The following is a 22,737-nucleotide window of genomic DNA, read 5'->3' as shown; positions in this document are numbered from 1 at the left end:
GAAAAGCCTGGAACTCCATCCCTGAACAGAACATGGACTAGAGTGGTTCAACAAAGCAGCTCATCACCTCGTTCTCCAGGGCAATTAGAGATAGCCAATAAGTGTTGGCTCCATCAGTGATGTTTACATCTCTGAACTGAGTAAAGGAAAAACTACTTGTTTCAGCAGACACAACCCTTCATTCCTGTGGTTTGATGTTGACAATATGTTCAAAATAATTCCAAATGGATGCTTTCTTGTTGAAATGTATATTGAAGTGCCCCAGTTGATTACAAATAAGAACTTCTTAGTTATTTTTGGAATGTTATTGTGTAAATCAGAATTTGTGTTTAAATATTAAAAATGGAATTAAAAATGGATCCAGGCATGACGAGAAAGGCTCCATGGCAGGCCCATTATTCGTAATTTTTTTCGTCTTGGATAGTTTTGTTTTATCTCTTTTCCACGGCACGGTAGCACAGTGGTTAGCACTGCTGCTTCATAGCGCCAGAGACCCGGGTTCAATTCCCGCCTCAGGCGACTCTCTGTGTGGAGTTTGCACATTCTCCCCGTGTCTGCGTGGGTTTCCTCCGGGTGCTCCGGTTTCCTCCCACAATCCAAAAATGTGCAGGGGTTAGGTGAATTGGCCATGCTAAATTGCCCGTAGTGTTAGGTGAAGGGGTACATGTAGGAGAATGGGTTTGGGTGGGTTACGCTTCGGCGGGTCGTTGTGGACTTGTTGGGCCGAAGGGCCTGTTTCCACACTGTAAGTAATCTAATCTAATCTAATCAAACTAACAGGAAAGGAGAACACAACAACAAAATATCCCATTTTTAAATATCATTAGGTTCCTACAATCAAAGCTCATATAAATGGTTACTGTCCATAGCTGTAGCTATAGTAAGACTGTAGCATTTTTTATAATAAAATGTAGATGGAAGGGCAAAGCCCATAGTACAGGATAGAACCAACATTGGAAAAAAAATAGAAAAGAAAGCAAGTTAAATAACTTGAAGCAGTTAGCTGAAACCAAACAAGTTGTACATGTTATAGATTGCAAGAAAAGGTAAAATTGAAAGAGATACAACTTGCTGTTTTGGTTGACCTGAGAAAGAATAAGTTAAAGTGAAATACAATGCAATACACTGACTATAATAGAGGGCTTAAGAATTTCCTGGTCAATTTCTGGATTGGTTTCATAAACTCAGCTAACCTTAAATAAATATGATTTCAAAAGAGTACTCAAACCATGAGTTAATTAAGTTAATCTATTACAAATGTTATCTTTTTCAAGGAAAATATTTAAGTGAATGTTTTTACTTTGATTAATCAAATATTTAGAGATAGCCCTTATTTACTTCTGCAACCTGGTGACTTGCTGAAAATGTGTCTCTCACATTTTTATAGAAAGAGAGGCTTAAGTATTGTATAATTGTAATTGTTGTCTATCCATTACAACAGTACGATGTTCCCATACTAATTAATTAATAAATTTACAATCCATGATTGGACAGGGCTCCTGATGCAATCTCTTAGTCGCCTATCTCTAGGGAGATCTAGCAGGCTAGCAGTACTCACCAGTGAGGGAATCAGACTTGTTTTTGTCCCTGATGGAAGATGACTTTGATAGGCTGTACAATTTCACACAATAGCTCCATATACCCATCAGATATCTGGGCTGGGAATTTCCACTTTCTTGTGAAGGTTGCAGTGAACATCTTGAAGAGTGAAACATGCCCCACCTCCACCAGTGAGAAAGCCAACCAGATTGGCATCAAATCAAGCAGCACTCAGACACTTAAGTCATGATCCAGAGCGCTTCTCAGCAAATTGGGATCCAGGACTGAAATGTGGCATTTGGCTTGAAACTGCTGTCCAATCAAAGGCAACAACCATTGTGAGTAGCAGCAATATGTCTAAAGCCTGGGCTGTTTTTGGCTGCATACCAACACCAGCAAAAAGGGAAGATGCTTATTTTGGGGGTGGGTGGTGTAGGGGGAAATGATTGGGGGGGTGGGTTGTCGGAGATGGGTCTTTATGTGGCCCTGCATTGGCCTCCCTCCTCTGTGCCCGATTCCTCCAGACTGGGACAAATTGAAACAGCCCACCCAAATCAGTGGTGGGCCACAGTATTTGACCAGTTGTGAACTTGGCCAGTTTTTCAACCTGCCGGAAACAAAGTTAATCAGACTAATGGCAGGTTGGAGCTTTAAGTGGTCATTAATTCACCACTTCAGGGATTTAATGAGTAGCAAAGTGAAACTTAATCATTGAAATGGCAGGAAGGGTGTGAATAGCTCCCTTTTGCCAATTTATTCAAACATTTTCCCTCCCATCTCCTTCCCTATCATTTCTAAGAGGTACAAAGTAAATCCTTGAAATTAAGGACTATCATTAGAAATCTTCCAATTACTGATTGAGATTCTGCTAAGGGAAGAAGGTTCATGACAAATATGGTCAATGCTATCTGGGAGCTGTGAACTCAACAGAATGCAACTAATTTTAGATAGAGCGTAATTATAAGAAAACTCTGCTATTTGGAGAGTTTCCTCAGCAGACAGAGGGAAATGTGTTTAATTGATTAAAAAGGGTCATTCACATTCAAATTACATTATTTAATTCTAAGATAAAATTGAAGATGAATTATTGGAGTAAATGCAAAATACTATTCAATAGAACATGACTATCAGTTTAACAGTCAGAAAGCAATGTACATGGAATGCTATTTAGTTTTGCAATTGTGGACAAAATGGTACAATATAAAACACAGTTGGGATAAAATTACTTTCCAATTGCCTGTTTGTTGTGCTAATGGTTCCATACACCTGTGTATGTAGACTACCCTGATACAAAATGTCCTATTTCCATCTTGGCAAATGGGTTAGAACCCAACCAATTAACATCCACAAAAGGTTTTCAGAGCAGGAAAACCAGGAAGTGCACAATGATTGATACTAGTACTGAGTTTGGACCCCCACCTTCTATATAGCTCCTTTTCTTAATTTACATCTAGACATATGTTAAGCAGCATAAAGGAATCCTCAAAAATTAAAAGGATTATCAGCTTTTAGTGGTTAGTTTGCCAGTTTATTTATTCTGGTAACTTTTGGTGCATGTTTCCGTAGTTTCAATTTGCAGAAGAGAGGCATGGCAGGGGCTGTTGTTCATTTTTAATGATTTCAATGCTTCTGCACTAACCAATTATACCCAGACATGCAATTTGATTATAATAGAGGACTGTTACTGATCCCAGTGACAGAAACTGAGGGCAAACCATCAATACTTTCCATTTGGGTCACCATCAGATTTTATACAATATAAGCAGCCAGTTAACTTTGATTCTTGTTATGGTTGGCTTCTGTAGTTTGTTTTTGCATTCAGTTGTTCTTTGCTGCTGACCAACTTCTAAGTTTAGCCAGACTGGTTTAGTACTTCCGTTTTAGTCATCTCGCTTCTCTATTTACTATTCCTCTAATATCACCTGCACCTGCAGACCTAACTGTCTCAGTTAGACAAAGATAAAATGAAACATGCATGCGGATATTCTTGGGGTACAGGATAGCATAGTTCTGATAGACACATATTCTAATTAAATAAGTGATGTATGAATATGCTAGAGGACTCTGGTATTCCACACTAGGTCTTCTCTTTGTAACCCAACACTCAATCTTAGCCAAAAAGTGTGGCACTGGAAAAGCACTGGAAAAGTGGTCATGCAGCATCCTGGTGAAGTGCTTATGCCTGAAACATTGACTCTCCTGCTCCTTAGATGTTGCCTGACCTGCTGTGCTTTTTCAGCGCCACACTTTTCGACTCTGATTCTCCAGAATCTACAGTTCTCATTTTCTCCTACAGAATTATAGTTATTTTGCTTTTCTAGAGAACCACTGATTCCAGGTTCTGTGCATGTTGGTGAAGGAGATTTAAAGCACCTGATTATGCCTAACCTTAAAGTGTTCCTTAATTTTCTCTTTATTTACATGACACCATCATTGTTGGATTGCGTTTTTGGCAGTTTTTAGTTTTAATCCTATCAGACCCTTTGACATCAGTACACAACACTCATTAACCATGAAGCTGCAGTGGCAGCTGATACTCTCCTGGTTTTCCCCTGAACTCTGTGGTACAACCAATGGGTGTACCACCATTAGTGGCAGAGCTGCAACAAGCAATCAAGCAAATGGAACAACTGACAAAAACAACAGCCCAGGCAGTATCCAGCTGAGGACTTAAATGCTGTTTGGATTTTGTTCACACCTAGACTCTACACACTCAACATTTGGATTTGGAGGGAAAAAGTACATCCTCTCATCAACCATCCACTTCAAGAATGTGACAATTGTAACTATCTCAAAGAACTACCCTGGTATTTCCTTTTAAGTAAGTCCTGAAAAGCACGTTCCTGAATTTTTTACTACCTGTTACTGAGAAAATCCTGCTAGATGCATAAGAATATTTCCAAAAGAACCACTCACGTAGTCTTCATTACTACACAAATACAAGCAAAGTGTTGAGAGTAACACTAGGACCTCTTCATTGCATTCATTGACCTGACAAAAGAGTTTAACTCAGTAAATTGTGAGACTCTATGTATTGTACTTTTGAGTACAAGATAATCTTTAAACTGATTGTTGGTAATGTGACTACTATCTTGAGTGAGAGATCTGAGACTGTGCAATTGAAAATCTGGACCAGGATGAATCAAGGTAGTGTGATGCTCTCTGGTGTGAATATGAAATTTGTAAGCCACCCTTGATCTCTTCAATTTTGCATGCAAGAGCCTTAACCTGTTACTGGATATTGTCAAAACCGAAATCACATACTGATGTAGATCTGGTCAGCAAAATATTCTAATTGTCACTTGCATTGAAGGTGAACCTTGGGAAAATGTTGAGCAATTTCCCTACTTTGGCAGTCACATCTCTCAAAAAGCAACCATTGACGAGGAGATCCTTTACAAAATCAGTTGTGTCAGCTCAGCGTTCTACAAAATACAGCAATCTGATTTAGACAACAAAGGCCTCTGCAAGTCAACACAAATGCTGACAACTTGACGATCATCCAGATAAAACTGCTGGAAACTCAACTGCAATAGACTGGACACTGCTTCTAGGTGAGTGGAAAGTATCTCCCTCACTAGATCCAGATTTCAAAACACTAAACAAGTCAGTGTTCCAGGAAATGAAAATGCTTCAAAAACATTCCAAAGCTTTCCCTGAAATACAGCAGCATTGATAAAAATGACTGGGAGGAGCTTGCTATCAGTAATTCCAAATGACAACAATTTATCCATCAAGCACATCATGCTTTGATTTCAAAATCCTTAATGATAAGGCAAGGCTCAAGCAGAGAAAGTAAGAAAAAGAAACAAATCTTCCATTATGGGTTCCACTATCTCATGAAACTTCCTGCCTCATGTACCCAAAGATTTGTGGGTGCCTGTTCATTCACATAAAGATCTGTGCCAGATCTCACATAGTAAATGTCTTCATCAAATTGCACATGAGCTGGTAATAACCCCTATCTTTAAGTCAATCCCTCGAATTCTCATGAGTCAAGATTCATGATTGACCTGCCTCTTGTCTGATTGTAGAGATTACAAGCCCACAAGGTTTCTTTTGATAAGGGTTTGCTCTTGTGACTCCCAAAACAGCAGTTATTTTGACTGCTAGGATGTTACCAGATCCAGCAGTGATCTCATAAAGGAATGTATCACCATTAAAGAGGTAAAGCATCCTTAATGGTTATTAATCCCAGTGTGAGGTACATCTTATCATACTCAGGGCAAAACATCAATCCTTCCTTTTTTTCTTATTAAATCACATTCAAATCAACGCGACCTGGTCCTTCTTGTTTTTCACTTTACTTTGTGTTTTGCTGATGACCAACTACTAAGTTTAGCTGGAGCAGTTCTGTACTTCTCTGTTAAGTGACTCATTTCTCTATCTATCCCTGTCCTAATGACATCTGCAGCTGCAAGGCATAACTGTGTCTCTGATTACACAAGGCTAGTGAAGACCACAACCAGATCAGCCATTATCTTATTGAAGTAGAAATAATATGGTCTGTCTGAAATCAGATGACAATGTGTTTTTATATAAACTTAGGAATATAACATTTAGGAGAAGGAGTAGGCCATTTTACCCTTCAATGCTGTTATGTCATTCATTAAGATCATGGCTGATCTGATTGTGAGCTCAAACGTATTTTCCGGTCTGCTCCCGAAATCTTTGCCTCTTTTGTCTGACAGAAATATATGTAATTCAGCTGAGAATAGGTTCAGTAACCCAGTATCTACTGTGCTTTGGGAGACAGAAACAAAATCACCTTATCTTTGTCTAAAATGGAATACCTCTTATTCTTAAAGTATGTTTTCTGATTCTAGCCCCTCTTATATCCTCCTGGTAACTTTTATTGCAAATGCTACTTTTAATCTGTCTCCATTGCCATTGCCTTGTTAGTTTGAACTTCATGGATTTCTTGAAAGAAATAAAATTGTGACAGGTTATTGAGGGTGGTGAAAGGGGGTTGATCAGAATTCAGTTATAGATCAGAGGAAATGAATGAATGAGAGACAAATGGGATGTTAAATGGAGGATTCGCGACGAGGTTTGCATTGTCATCAATGATCCAGCCCTCCAAATGGCTGTAGCCTCAGCAATAGCCCTCCTGAAAATGGGCAACATCTTTTTCCCCAGGGGAGATCAGAACATACAGGTATGCCTCCCTTCTTCTGTTAGTTCCTGTTGCCTCAGCATGTGTGTCATTTAGTCCTGCAAGAGAGGTGGATGAGTTCAATCGATATAGTGCAGTGCGTTTGGATAATTTTATCATGGCTGAAAAATGTGTGCTGGATTTGGGTTTAAGCTTGTAACAGTGCGAGGTGTGTAATCACGGACCATAAAAAATTTCGAGTGGGAATCCTAATTTACATTAGAACCAACAAAAGGGAGCAGAAGGCTAATGAAATGAACTGTTGCAATCATAATGCATCTTCCTTTTGAAGAGCTGCAAGCTGCATTTAAGAAGTTTAGGCTAGTTATTATTACTAGGCTCATATGTACAGAAACTCTCTTTTGAGTCTACAGGCACTCTGCACTGCATCTAACATTGGGCTGCATGCCACTATAATGGAAGTGAGCAGTAGTACAAAGTTTGTGGGTTAAATATACATTGTGATTTCCATGCCTTTACTGGACCTTATTGAATTTCTAATCTAATAGCATGAGATTGGTGGAATACAATTACGTGGAACAAATAAGTGTACAGGCTTTCAAAGGAAAGTTTCCATTAATAACAAAAAGGATAAACCTGAATGTATATGGTGCCTTTAATACCTCACAATGTTTTAAAGTGTTAGTTAACTAATTGATTACAGTTGAAGAACAGTGGCCATTGTCAGATGGGTGAATGCAATATTTAAACTGCTAATGAATGACTGACTGGATAATTTATTGTTCTAGACGGTATTAATTAAAGGACATAAATTGCCCATAAAATAATGGAACTTACACTGAATCTACTTTTAATAGTACCACGGGGTCTTTTTTATCTACCTGAGCAGACTTTCATACTGATAATTTTGTGGTTCCTCCCAAGTTGCACTGCTTCAATGATGCACTGAAGTGTCAAATCAGGATCCATGTTTAAGTCTATCGTGGAGATTGAAAACATTGACTCACAACCAAGACTCGTGCCAACTAGATAGGATTATTTAAACAGAACCCCAGAGACAGTATGCAACAGTTATATTTTCTGATGACACCATAGGAAACTAAGTTTCAAGAGGAAATCTATATTTTGTAATAAGGACATAGCTTATATTAAATATGTGGGTAAGAAAATGGCAGATGGGGCATGATGTGGATAAATAGAAGCTTGTCAATTTGTGTAGAAAGAGTGAAAAACCAGTGTGTGTAGAGAAACTTGGTGAAAGTCTGGGAACACGGGTCCTGTATTATGAATCTCAGAGACTCAGTATGTAGGTGCAATGACTGATTAGGAAGGCAATGGAATGTTATTGTTTATTACTAATGGAATAAAATATAAGAGTCAGGAGGTTTATGGTAGATTAGATTAGATTAGATTAGATTACAGTGTGAAAACAGGACCTTCGGCCCAACAAGTCCACACCGACCCGCCGAAGCGAAACCCACCCATACCCCTACATTTACCCCTTACCTAACACTATGGGCAATTTAGTATGGCCAATTTACCTGACCCTGCACATCTTTGGACTGTGGGAGGAAACCGGAGCACCCGGAGGAAACCCACGCAGACACGGGGAGAACGTGTAAACTCCACACAGTCAGTCGCCTGAGGCGGGAATTGAACCCGGGTCTCTGGCGCTGTGAGGCAGCAGTGCTAACCACTGTGCCACCGTGCCGCCCAACTTGGTAGCTGTACAAGGTGAGATGACATATGGAATACTATGTATAGTTTTAATCTCCTTTATTCTAAAACACTATCATTGATACAGGAGCAGTTCAGAAAAGGTTCACTTGATTCATTCCAGGCATGAACAGCTTATCTTATCATGAAAGGTTGAACAATTTAAGCCCTGGATGAATTGGAGTCTAAAAGAGCTAGAGGTAATTTTATTGAAACATACAAGATCTGAGTGGTTTGCTGTTTTATCTTGCAAGGGAGTTTTAAACTAGTGAACATAGACGTGGTTTAAGAAAAAATGGTCTTCCTTTCAAGACAAGTGTAGAGAATTTTCTTTTCTGTCAAAAGGTCATTAGAGAGTGAAATTATTGTACCAAGAGGGGAGTGGAGGCAACATCTTTAAATGTATTAAATGTTGATTTATGTAGATTTTTGGCAGATAGAGGAGTGAAGGTTTATGGGGTGTGCGACAGGAAAGTGGTGCCGAGACCATGACTAGATCAGCCTTGGTTTTATTGAGTGGTCTGAAGGGATGAATGACCTCCTCCTGCTCCTATGTTTTATGTATGAGGAGAAAGCGAGGTCTGCAGATGCTGGAGATCAGAGCTGGAAATGTGTTGCTGGAAAAGCGCAGCAGGTCAGGCAGCATCCAGGGAACAGGAGAATCGACGTTTCGGGCATAAGCCCTTCTTCAGGAAGGGCTGAAGAAGGGCTTATGCCCGAAACGTCGATTCTCCTGTTCCCTGGATGCTGCCTGACCTGCTGCGCTTTTCCAGCAACACATTTCCAGCTATGTTTTATGTATTCCTATGACTCCTGAAAGTGTAGTTATCAGATCAAGAATTTTGACTTCCAGAGGTTCTAGCTTAACAAGCCACTCATGATCAGTTTTATGTAGGAATATATATATATATATATAATATATATATATATAATGTATATGTATATATATCTATATATATATATATATATGTTCTAGTGGACTATATTTATTACTAAATTGGACCGGTCAGGCTTTTGTGCAACATGACAGCGGCCTCAGCAGTCTCCTAGCCAGCTGGCATGGCAAGGTGGATTTTAAACAAAGAGCTCTCAGCCTCCAAGCCTGAAGAGTGATTATTTCAAATGCCTGGGAACTAAATACCAACCAGAATGTACCAATTTGCCTGCTGACTTACTGTAACTATGTGACTGTCTTAATGAGGCCATGACTTAGGCTGCAATCTAGTGGCCATTTCAGGTCAAAATTAACATCAGACAGTTGTCTGAATAGTTCCAAGCATAAGTTTAAATTTCACCAGAAATTGGCTAAGTATCAATTTTGGCAAGTTTCACGGAGGGCTTTTCTCTATGAACCCTAGTGAGAGTTCTTAGGCTATTCTCTGAAACTCGCCTCATCACCATGCACCAAGCCTATATGGTGTCCTGTTTATCCTAACTTCCCTCTCCCCAGAGGCAGAAGTACTCACCACTGCTGGAAGCTCCCAGGATTACCAACATCATCTCCCTTTGTGAAGCCAAGCCATGCACCAGGTCAGTCAGAAGCTGCCCTCCATTATGCCCACAGTGGGAGTGGAACCAAAAGGATATACTTCTCAGAGCATATAGATGACATGACTGACATTTAATTGCAAATACAAGTGTATGTTTGTAAACATATGGCTGTTTAAGAACCAAGCCACACAGGTTACCTGTCCTTACTGTCATCCATCCTGGAACCGTACCTAACTCCAACCCCTGGGCTGCTGAGGCATGAACCTTCACTCTATCTGCCCCAAGTGGTTGTTGGATAATATTCAACACGCTGGACTGAGAGCAAGTGATGACAGGACCCCCTGACTGAAAGCTATCTTCCCTGGTCTGACTGAGGACTACTTTCGTAAAATATTAGAGACATGCTACAGGTGTGCGATGGACATAGAATGGTGCTGTACAGCAACCTGTCCACTCCCTAAACTGATCACTGCTAACAACCGTGACAAGCCACCTGACTTGTGTCTGTGCTAAACAACAAAGCAAGTTAGACATACTGTGATCCTTCAAGCTCTGACTGAGGCAGCAAAACGCAAAAAGGCAAGGAAAGTAATAAGAGAAGTGAGGAACCCTAAGGTGAGTAGGTGCCCGTTCCTACTGCCAGCAGTACAGGTCGTTCTCCTGAAATGTACATTTCGTCAACATGATTTGGCTGTAACGTGATTGGTGAATTTGGGAATGATATTTTTAAAACTCAAAGTTTTTAAATCTGTTAGCTATAATGCAATTACATCACCAAAACTTTAAGTGTATTTGTATTGTGCGATTTTTGTATAATACGGGTAGGCACAGGAATGTAATTACCGTGTAATAGCAGAACCACCTTTATGAAAATGAAAAGTTTTAAGTGTACTCAAGTGCAGCATTGAACTACAGAAACATATTGTGAGGTTGTAGCAAGGCTGTATGTGCCTGATGTCAATAGCCATGGACAGGGATTCTGCTGGTCAATGCCCATGGAGTGGACCCTGAGATGTGGGGGACTGCTGTCCAGGATGGAGGCTGAGAGGAGTGAATGGATATCTAGAATCACTGTACTAGCTCTGACTCTCACATTAAATTGTTGCCATCTAATTTCTATCTGACAGGTAGGAGTATAGGAAACTGCATGGAAATGAGGTGAGATTAGATAATAATGGCATGCTAACAATGCAAATGTTTTCAAATTGGCATCTTGTCACTCAATAGAAATTCTTATCTTGCCATTGACAACTTGACAGCATATTCTTGGCCAAACAGACCTGACCTGGCATTTTGCTGATAGATACTGCAGACCCAAAGGGCAGAATAATCACAAATAATATGCAGAATGAAAATACTGTTGAGCACATCACACAAAGGAGAACAAGGGGAAAGCAGTTTTCTCATTGCAAGAAGATAAATTTGCAAACAAATGTTTGGCTAATAATAAGCACAGCAATTCAAACAAACAACGTGATGCAACTTTTTAAGTGTTACAAGAAATAGCAATGAAAGGATGACCTGAACAGACTAGCTGACTTCAATGACTATTGAGAGATTATCAAATGTCTGAAAGCACACTTCAGCCATTGCAGGGTTCTTGACGTTATGATAAGCAACAATGACTCTCAATTGATAAATGAAGAATTCAGCAGCAGCTTTAAGGATTGTGAAATTCAACACCATTAATCATCTCTGGACTATCCCTAGTCAAGTGGAAAGGTTGAGTGAAAATCCAGCATACACATAAAGCAATTCTCCAATGGACAAACACACCGCTGAAGGCAAGGAGAGCACTCTAGTGCAAAGACTAATCTCATATCACACTCAAATTACTTCTCCAATAGCAAAAAAATTAGTAAAGCCAGTAGTAGTAACAGGTGTGAGTGACAAAATCAATATGAAAAAAAAACAAACTATCATTATTACAAGATTGTCAAGTCATTGCCAAGGGTTGATCTTTCAACACTGTAAACAGAGTCACTGTCAAGTGAAGGCTTAGGCAATTGTCATCTCAGTAACTTGTGGTAGAAATGAATGAGGGATGCAGATGTAACCAGAATCGCATATGTAGGACTGGACAAGCTGTTCCTCAACTGCAGGCAGCTAATCAGGAAGAGATGAGCACATCATCTTCACAGTCCATAGATTGACCATCAGACCTACATGTCTACAGGACCACAACAACTCAAATGGATCTATACCAGGTACCACAGCAACAAGAAATGAAACAGGAATGACACTCCCACTGAAGGAACATTTGTCAGATGACAGTTTTTAACAAAACATACACGCACCACTGTGAGATAGGCAAGATTTAAACGCAATAAGGACAATGTTTATGCAGAGACTGATGAAAATAATACATGAAAGGAGTTATGTGTATATTAGGTAACTTGGATAACTCAAAGTATACATGAAAACGCATACTTTTTTTGTATGAAATGTTATGGGGCCACTTGGGTATGACATGAGTTAACCTATAAATCCATATGAAGTTTCTGCTGGGATTAGAATGGAATTAGAATGGAATTAGAGAGTTATAGTTGAATTAATAAACAATAGCCAGATAAATAAGTTTAGAGTAATTTTCATTTATTCTTAATCAAGAAAGTAGTCAGCTTAAAAGTTAACTTAGTTAAACTGCATAAACACACTCAGATGCTGACAGAGCAGACAGACAGAATTTCTGTGAACATGCAATGTGACTGAACCAACATTAATGTTGAGGCTTTATTTGGAAATAGAATGTGAGGATGACCTGTACCATGCCAAGAAAGACAAGCATGTAAGGAAATGAAGCACTGTATTCAGAGTGGAGATACGGAGTCCTGAGATCAGGGGTAACAGGCATCTTGCTACTTTTTGGAATGTGTGAAAAACAAAATATTGGTCTAAAAGTCAATTGCAAGTTGAGTAAGGTACTGATTAGATGACTTACAATGTATAAGTATCTGAGGAATTATCATTGAGTTACAGTGCTACCTCGGAATCTTTTCCGGGGTAGACTCTCCAAACATTGGCTCATTAAATGATCATTGACCTGCACCTCGAGGCTCTTGAGATTATTTTGTAACTAATCTATCGCAACAGAACATAGAAATGTTTGGGATAGATATGCAACCTTCAGCAATGTGTCTCCTGACATGCCATAGTCATTGTGGTATCTACCATGAGAATCTTACTGAGGCTGCCATCTGGCAGCTAGTTCCTATAAAGTCACAGTACAGAGCAGGGCTGGGAATGCATAATGCATAACAACCGTAGACTGGGTGTTGATGTGCAATTTTTACAAACATGGCCCTGTTATTAACACTTTCTTTAAAATATTAACTAGTGAGGTGGACATGAGCTGAGTAGATGCATATGCATGCTCATTGAACTAAATAAATTTAATTTAGTTGTATCAGTCATTTCAATATGATGATCCAACATTTATGTAGAGAATAGAGCATCATGTGTTTTGTGACTTACAAAATAATACTCAGTTTTAAAGTTTATTGATGTGATTACAAATATTATATATATTTATAGTTATATATTCTATATATAAACAGGAGCAATAATTAACATATTTGGTTTATGGTAAAGTTCAGATATAGGAATCTGAATCGGCCAGCCATGTATGGCGGCAGTCTATGTATTGGATCTTTGTGGCAAGAAGATTCATGCGAAACATCTGAACAATGCATACCAGAAGATAACTGTGGTGATCAGTTTCAATGCAGTTCAGGCAAGTACTTCTCTGTATAATAATTAACAATCACAATTCAATTAATTTAGAATTTTAACATGTGTTATTTATAGTCAATTGATTAATGATGCCAATTTCTATACCAAAACTTCTGGATATCCTGTTAAAAAAGATATATGAAAGACTGAAACACAAAATAAAGTAATGCTTGTAAAACCATGTTTCTGTCCCCATTTCCTTGGTGCAACATTCAGCCTTTCTGTCAATATTCAGGAGAGAAGTATTGTGAAAAGCTACGCTGGATTTCCTGCCAATATTTTTGAACAATATTTTTGCTGTTAATGTGATCAATGGATCACACTAGAACTTGAATTTGGGACCAAAACCAGAACTGTTGTGCTCGTTGATGCTGCCCGCCCCTCATTCTTCTTTCTCTGCTCCCTTTGTTGCCCTGCTTGCCACCCCATTCTCCACTGCCTTCAATCGCCTCACTGCCTGCCCCATTCTCTACCCCTTTCAGAGGACTACTTACATTCCAACTCACTTGCTACTTCCTTTGTTGCTCCTCCCACTTTATGGTGGAGATCGTATCAATTTTGGGTGCTGCATCAATGATGTAACAATTCTGTATTTCATCCCTAACGATGAAATCAAAATCAGATCACAAAGCATATTTTCTGATTCAATAATATTGCTTTTTAATGTCAGCATTTGCGTGTGCTTAGTGAAAAACAGCACTGGGCTTTAAAAGTGTAATTAGGAAAATAATTTAACTCAGAAACTTGTGATTAGCGATACAAGCTTAGGTTTTGAAAACATCTTTATAAAATATGTAAAATTATTAACATGAATTTCATGTTTAAAATCACAATTGAGTTCTTTTTTTAGGTCGATGTATTAAAAGACATTTGTTGTGTAATGGTGAGAGAGACTGTGCAGATTTTTCAGATGAAGAAACCTGTGAGTCTGATTATCCAAATGAGAGAAGGACTTTCTGCAGTAACTTGTTTGAAATCCCAGGCATAGAAGCAATTATGACGGGGTAAGACATGTTTTGATTACAGTCTACATTCAGTTGGGCTTCCTTCTATAGATCATATTGTTTTCTATGTTTGTATTCCAGCCTAATGGTCATATGCTACTTCATGTCTTGGACTATAACTTGGATGTTGCATAATGCTGTCTGGCTGATGGAGTAATAACCAAGCAGTAGCTCACTGCTGAATAAGCATGTAATTAGTTATCACAGAATTGTAAATCCTTTGTATATTCAGATAGTCTGTTAATTATGAAATTCATACCAGCCTGACTTAAAGGGATGACTATTAATTGGGTCATGGTGTTAAATGGATGCTATCAAATCCAATGACTATGATCTCATCATCAAGTCATTTGCTGTTTCTTCATCTAGGATCAAAAATGAGTTAACTTTCACCCAATAGCAATCCTTGTGGTATGTGTTACAATTTACTCATGGAGTCTTGGTTGCTGTGCAAAATGCACCCTTATATGCATGTTATGACTTGGAACTGTAGATAGTGATAGTAGAAGCTTTAGGGTACTTTCCTTCACATGGTTGCCCAGGAGGATCTTTCCAGCTCTTCTTAATCATCTCTTATAGCCATGGTATTTATTTGGTTTATGCAATTAGTTTTCTAATCAATGGTAACCCCTAATTTGTTAGTGGTGAAGGATTTAGTGAAGGTAATGCCATTGGAGATTTTACATTTACATTTTCCCTCTGGGAAAATTTGTGTGAATGTTACAAGCCAGTTACCAGCCCAATCCTGGATGATATCCAAGTCTTGCTGTTTATACGCATGGAGTGCTGCAGTTCTGAACACTGCGCAATCATCAGAGAATATCTATACTTTGACATTTTTATAGAGAAAAGTCAGTAATGAAGAAGCTGAAGATGGTTGGGCTCAGGACATTATCTTTGGAAGTTCCTGTAGTGATTTCCTGGGGCTGGGGCAATAGCTTCCAACAACTGCAGTCATTTTTTTTTGTGCTAAGCATGACTCGAATGAAGAATTTTCCTCAGAATCGCAATAACTTCACTTTAGTTAGTGCTTGTTGACGCCATACTTGGGCAAAACCCGCCTTGTTTCTTGATATAACCTGGAATTAATTAAATTGATTGAACATTGACATCTGTGTCGTGGCCATAAGATTCATAGAGGTCTGCAGCATAGAAAAAGGCCCTTCAGCCCATCGAGTCTGTACCAGTCAAAAGCAATCATCTAACTATTCAAATCTCATGTTCCTGCACTCAGCCCATAGCCTTGAATGCCTTGGCATGCAAGTGCACATGTAAATATTTTTTAAACGTCATGAGAGTTTCTGCCTCTTCAGCCCTTGTAGGCAGTGAGTTCCAGAATCTATTATCATTGGTGAAAAGATTTTTGCTCGTATCACCTCTAAACCTCTTGCCCTCTACCTTAAATCTCTGCTCTGTCTTCCTTTTTTAAGCCCCTCATAATTTTATATATCTCAGTCACATCCTGCCGGTCTCCACTGCTCAAGGAAAACACTCCCAGTCTATCCAATCTCTCTTGATAATGAAAACTCTCCTGGCAATGTCCTGGTAAGTCTCCTCTGCACCCTCTCCAGTACAATCGCATCACTCCTATATGTGTGAATTCCAGAACTGCACACAATACTGTCTGTGCTCTAACCAATGTTTTTGTGGTTCCAGCATAACCTCCCTGCTCTTAGACTATGTTCTGTGGCTAATAAAGGCAAATATCCCATATGCTTTCTTGACCATTTTATTTACCTGTCTTGCTACCTTAAGGAAATAATGGACGCGATTACCAATGTCCCTCTGATCCTTAGTGCTTCCCATGGTCCTGCTGTTCATTATTCTGATATTGGGAATTGTAGAAGAAGCTGATCCATTTATCGTTCCTGTGACTTAATCTTATGTTTCCAATGATGATTATCAATTGTCAATATTCAGTACTTATTCATTATTAATAGATCAGTTCATTGTTCCAGTGCTGCTTTTACATTCTAAGGTACACTTTATCTCTCTAAAATCATTGAATCCTTACTGTGTGGAAAGAGGCCATTTAGCCTATTGAGTCTACACCAAAGCTCCGAAGAGCATCCCACAGAATTCCAGCCCGCTACTCTATCCCCATAAATTCACATTTACAATGGCTAATCCACCTGGTTTATACATCCCTGGACACTACGAACAGTTTTAGCCTGATCAATCAACCTAGCACATCTTTGGAGGAAACCAGTGCACTCAACAGAAACCCACATAGATGTGGGGAGAGCATGCAAACTCCACCCAAGGCTGGAATCGAATGGGGTTCCTGGTTCTGTGAGGCAGTTCCAGAATCTATTACCCTCTGGTGAAAAGATTTTTGCTGATATCAACTCTAAACCTTTTGCCCTGTACCTTAAATCTCTGTTCCATCTACCCTATTGATCGTTCATTCTCTACATTTTCAGTCAGTGCATTCATTCTGTACATTTACTTTATTTCATCTGCCTGAAATGCTGAGCCACACTACAGTTGTACAGGGTCGTATAGATTACCTAAAATTTGTAAATAGGAGTTTACTTAAGCAGTTCTACCTCAATATTGCACTTTTGTTTCCTGAGATACAATGAGTAGCATTTAGAGTATTCACATGCTGTTCTATCTTGCACTCTGTTGCCATGATATCTGTTGAGGAACTCCATTCACATTCGAGAGGAGAATCCTCCTGGTCACCTTTGTCACCAAGATCTCCATGATAATGTTCAAAAACAAAGATGGAGCAAAGAGGGTGGTGGCTGAATGACTGAAGAATGGACTGTCATCCATTCACTACAGGTATCTCCCCATTAAAGATCAGGAATCTTATTAGACTCTCTATCCCCACTCCACCCTGACAGCAAGCTGACAATTAAAAGTGCAAGCAGTGCTGAAATCTCATCCTCTTCTATTAGTTCGGTATCTACCTCAAGATGGTGTCTGTTAACACCACTGAAAATTCAATGATTGTTTCAGATGCTACTTCAAAATCACATCCAGTAGTCTCAGGATTGTCATGAGAAACAACATGTTTATTTATTTGCAGATTAAATGCTGAATTAATCTCTCTTTTTTTAAGCTATAACAACTTAATAAGTGATGTTGGAAGAACTGTTTTAGATACTGGGTTTGGTGGATATTGTGAATATGTTTATAATGGGGACTGGAGGGAACTGCGATATGACAGTGAATGTGAGCATCTCTATTACAACGATGATGAGAAATACTTCCGAAAACCATACAATTTACTCACATACCGTTTTGAGGTAAGCAATGGTCCATTTTCCAATTCATATCTTTCTTTGGCAGTTATGAAACACCAAAGATTTTGCTTCACAACTTCCCTAGTTGGCTGCAATAACTCAAAAACATTTCTATGCATCTTAAGCTCTCGTAGCCCAATTGGTAGTTTCCAAGGTTGTGACTACACAATGCCGCACTGTTACTGCTACCTAACCTTTTTAACATATACCAGTGTTCTCCCAAAAACATTATCAAATACTCATGTGAAATAAAACCAGTGATGTACAGCACAGAAGCACTTTTTAGTTCAACTTGCCCAAGCTGATTAGATATCTAAATTAAACTCGTCTCATTTGCCCATATCCCTCTAAACCCTTCCTATTCATGTACCCATCAATATGCCTTTTAAATATTGTAATTGTACCAGCCTCTACTACTTCATCTGGTCGCTCATTCCGTACACGCACCACTCCCTGTGTGAAAAGGTTGCCCCGAGGTCTCTTTTAAATCTTTCCCTTCTCACCTTAAACTTATGCACTTGAGTTTTGGAGTTCCCTATCCTGGGAAAAAGGCCTTAGCTATTCACCCTATCCATGCCCCTCATGATTTTATAAACCTCCATAAGGTCACCCCTCAGCCTCCGAAGCTCCAGGGAAAACAACCCCATCCTATTCATCCTCTCCGTAAGGCTCAAATCCTCCATCCCTAACAACATGTTTGTGAATCTTTTCTGAACCCTTTGAAGTTTCACAATGTTCTTCCCACAGCAGGGAGACCAAAACTGAACATGGCCTAACTGATGTCCTGTACAGTCGCAACATGATATTCAAATCCTACTCTCAATACACTGAAAATAAAGCTAAGTGTACAAAACAAGTCCTTCACTACCCTGTCGACCTGCAACACCACTTCCAAGGAACTATGAAACTACACTCCAAGGAGTTTTTGTTTGGCAAGACCTTGCCATTAAGCATATAAATCCTGCCCTGACTTCTGTTATCAAAATGCTACTTCTCATATTTATCTAAATTAAACTCCATCTGCCACTCCTCGGCCCACTGGCCCATCTGATCAAGGTCCCATTGTATTCTGAGGTAACCTTCATTGCTGTCAACTACACCTCTAATTTTGGTGACATCTGCAAACTTGCTAAACCTGCCTCCTACATTCATATCCAACAACTTACCCACCATCGATGTCAGGCTCCATGGTCTATAGTTTCCTGGTTTTCCCTAACCACCTTTCTTAAAGAATGGCATCACGTTAGTCAACCTCCAGTCTTCTGACACCTCACCTGTGGCTAGCGATGATACAAATATCCCAGCAAGGGGCCCAGCAATCACTTTCTGTTAAAATTAATAGATGTCTGAATTGATTCAGTTTCCTGTTCAACTTCCTGTTTCAGAAAACAGAGATTTTACTGACACCAAGTTCTTCTCAGTTGGCAGTATTTTATGTCAAATGGTTGCAGCTCCTTTCATTAACATTGATGAAAATTTCAGATGGGTACATACAAGTCTGCAGATTGAAGTTTCAGTGTGTATGCCAGATTTATAGCTGCTAGTGTTATTTAGTACTGAATTCCTTCTGAATTTATGGATTAATTGGAAATGCACCTAAATTGCATGGGGCAAATGAACATTTAGAAACCATCTGACACATGTTTGGTAAATCTCATATCTTCCAATATATTTGGAAACTTCCAGAACAATTGCTAGCAAATCAGCAGAACCATTGAGAAAGGCAAGTCTTCCTCAAGAAAATAATCAGCATCTTTGCAAGGAAACAGATATTTAAATCAACATTACTGAAGTGACTGACGCTAGCTTGCTAAAGCAAGTTCCTTAGTCTATGATAAAACTTGCTGCAGATATTTATTTTCTGCTTAGAGGGAAAAAGCCAAATGATTAAGCTCTGCCTTTTTTTATAGCACTCACTGGGTGGAATCTTACCATTTTTCTGAGAGTGTGCTTGAAGGCTGGACTGCTGGAGAATATTGACATTGGAGAAGTAAACAAATACTTCCCATCTTGGGTGTTTTTCCGAGAGGCCGGTTATCATCACTGGCACAGGCTACCTATCAAGCAGGGTGGGTGTAGCCAGGTTTAGCAGGAAAAACATCCTCTTCAAGAAATATTCAAAAGATTGAAGAAATGGTTCAGAGATCAATCAAGATCCACATCAGAATTAAGGCCAACAGTCCTGAAATAAAATACCATCCAATCTTTTCAAGTCAGAAGAGTATGTTCTGGAAGAATTGAGAAAACTTCAGACTATCTGAATTTATAAACCCAATGAGAATTGGAAGATAGTGGTAAATTTAAAAGTAGTTATGTACCTGAATGCATAAACGTCAGCTATGGGAACAAAGAAAAACTTGAAAGAAAGTATTTCTTAAAGCAATAGTTCTGAAACAGCCAGTGCTGAATCTGCATTAGTTCAATCCAATCCAAAGACATCACACAGCCTATGGGTGGAGAACAGCAGGCTAGCATGAGGTCCTGTTAGAGATAGCTGCTTCACCACTGGCTCCAGATAGTCTTTGTAATTATGCCTAACTAATTGCTGTCATGCGATAAAGTACATCTTGATGTGCAAGACAAATTCCTTATCTTAGTACGATTTAGTATGGTTTATCATGTGCCATTGCTAATTAGTTAGACTCAAAGACTCAATATACAAAGGAAAATTGGTGGCAGCTATTGACAGTGTAAGTAAGTAAGCAGTGGTTAGTTCCACAGATATGCAGTAATCTGCACAATTAAAAGGATATACATGAGCTAATTAGTGTTCCCAGTAGGATCTTCCTAACAGAGGACAGCAGCCCCCACACTCCGCCTCCACTTAGGGGCTGGTCAATTTACTATTCCAAATCCCTAGAGAGAAAATTGACTGTCAGAAACAACCAGCTAACTCTTGATGAATTATTGTAATTTTACTAGCCATTTATTCTGTAAATATAATCACTACCATGAACCAGTTCATCTTTCCTATTACAGTTCATTCTGCCCATATTTTCTCTCGTGGCTGTTTTTCTCTTTTATCTTATCTTTGTATGGTTCCTATTTAAATATCTTCCATCTTTCATAGAAAGATATAAACAATGGACACAACTATTTGGGTCCAATGCATGTTCTAGGCAATTGGGGCAAAGTGGTTGAGAGATGCCATGCAGCAGTAGTGGCATGGTGGCTCAGTGGTTAGCACTGCTGCCTCACACCGCTAGGGACCCAGGTTTGATTCCAGCCTTGGGTGACTGCATGGAATTTGCATGTTCTCCCTGTCTGTATGGGTTTCCTCCAGGTGCTCCGGTTTCCTCCCACAATCCAAAGATGTGCAGGTTAGAGCGCATTGGCTGTGCTAAATTGCCCACAGTAATCAGGGATCTTGCAAATATAATCTGTATAAAGTAATCATAAAATAACACATTTTAGTCTTGTAACTAATTAATTGGATTTGTACATGTACAGGGTAACATACAGGCTATTGCGTATGTTGTACTAAAATACAGTGCTTACCTATGCTATGTACACAGACAACATACATGACAACATAGAGTCTGCAATATTCTCTATTTGAAAGATAGCACAGATCATTGACATAACACCATAATGGCTGGTATCCTATCACCAAGTCGCCCTTTATTTACACATGCACAGTACATGACAACTGACCCAGCTTGCACAGAGCCACAGTAATCAGGTGCATTCGTCAGGGGTAAAATGTGGAAGGGAGGGAGGGATGGGTTGCTCTTTGGATGTTTAGTGTGGACTGGTTGGGCTTAAGGGCCTGTTTCTTTGATTTATGGAGTGGAGGGAGGAAAATGTAGGAGAAAAGTTTTAAAAGTTTAGTAAATGCATAAATTCACTCTCAAATTTCACTCAAAATAATTACAAGGTAATAGATTTCATCTCTGAGTATTGTTAAAACTTTTTCACTTATTTTTGCTTTATTCAAAGGCAATTGCTGATTCTGGATTTACCATAGATGTTCATGATAATGTATATGAATTAGCTACAGCAATGAGGAGTTCAGACTCTTTTGAGTTTGGAGTTGGTGTGAAAGTTTCTGTTGTAAAAGCTGCGATTGCTTTTGGAGAGTATTCCACATTTATTAGAAATGTAACAAAGTTTCAAGGGAAGGTAAGTAAATGGCATTTTTCTTTATTTATTTTGAAGTAATTATTGTAAGACATGGAAATGACCAAAGCCTTTCTGTATAACACTGGGCTACACAAGCAAGGAAGGTTTATTGCATTAGAAAATCTTGTGCTTTGATTCTCTTACTATTTCTTCCACTTATATCTGAGGTGGTGTCCATCAGATTGTCACATCTTGTAAATATAATCTGTATAAAGTACTCATAAAATAACACATTTTAGTCTTGTAACTAATTAATTAGATTTGTATTGGGATTTGTACACATATAGGGTAACATATAGGCTGTTGCGTATGTTGTACTAAAATACAGTGCTTACCTATGCTATGTACACAGACAACATACATGACAACATAGAGCTGCAATATTCTCTATTTGAAAGATAGCACAGATCATTGACATAACACCATAATGGCTGGTATCCGATCACCAAGTCACCATTTATTTACACATGCACAGTACCTGACAACTGACCCAGCTTGCACAGAGGTAAAAACAATGACTGCAGATGCTGGAAACCAGATTCTGGATCAGTGGTGCTGGAAGAGCACAGCAATTCAGGCAGCATCCGAGGACAGGCAACATCGACGTTTCGGGCAAAAGCCCTTCATCAGGAATAAAGGCAGAGAGCCTGAAGCGTGGAGAGATAAGCTAGAGGAGGGTGGGGGTGGGGAGAGAGTAGCATAGAGTACAATAGGTCAGTGGGGAAGGAGATGAAGGTGATAGGTCAGGGAGGAGAGGGGGGAG

General features: G+C 39.1%; 1 protein-coding gene across 1 annotated transcript in view; it reads left to right on the top strand.

The window, feature by feature from the left end:
* The window catches only part of LOC122554384 (complement component C8 alpha chain-like), a 53,072-nt gene that overhangs the window by 5,314 nt on the left and 25,021 nt on the right, over positions 1-22,737 (top strand). Inside the window, exons 3-6 of the mRNA XM_043699308.1 lie at positions 13,454-13,595; positions 14,445-14,598; positions 17,669-17,855; positions 21,792-21,974. Of these exons, the coding sequence (XP_043555243.1) occupies positions 13,454-13,595; positions 14,445-14,598; positions 17,669-17,855; positions 21,792-21,974 (666 nt within the window). The remainder of the gene's footprint in view (positions 1-13,453; positions 13,596-14,444; positions 14,599-17,668; positions 17,856-21,791; positions 21,975-22,737) is intronic.

This window comes from Chiloscyllium plagiosum, chromosome 11 (genome assembly GCF_004010195.1).
Source record: "Chiloscyllium plagiosum isolate BGI_BamShark_2017 chromosome 11, ASM401019v2, whole genome shotgun sequence".
Classification (NCBI taxonomy): domain Eukaryota; kingdom Metazoa; phylum Chordata; class Chondrichthyes; order Orectolobiformes; family Hemiscylliidae; genus Chiloscyllium; species Chiloscyllium plagiosum.
This window is presented reverse-complemented; position numbering and strand designations above follow the sequence as displayed.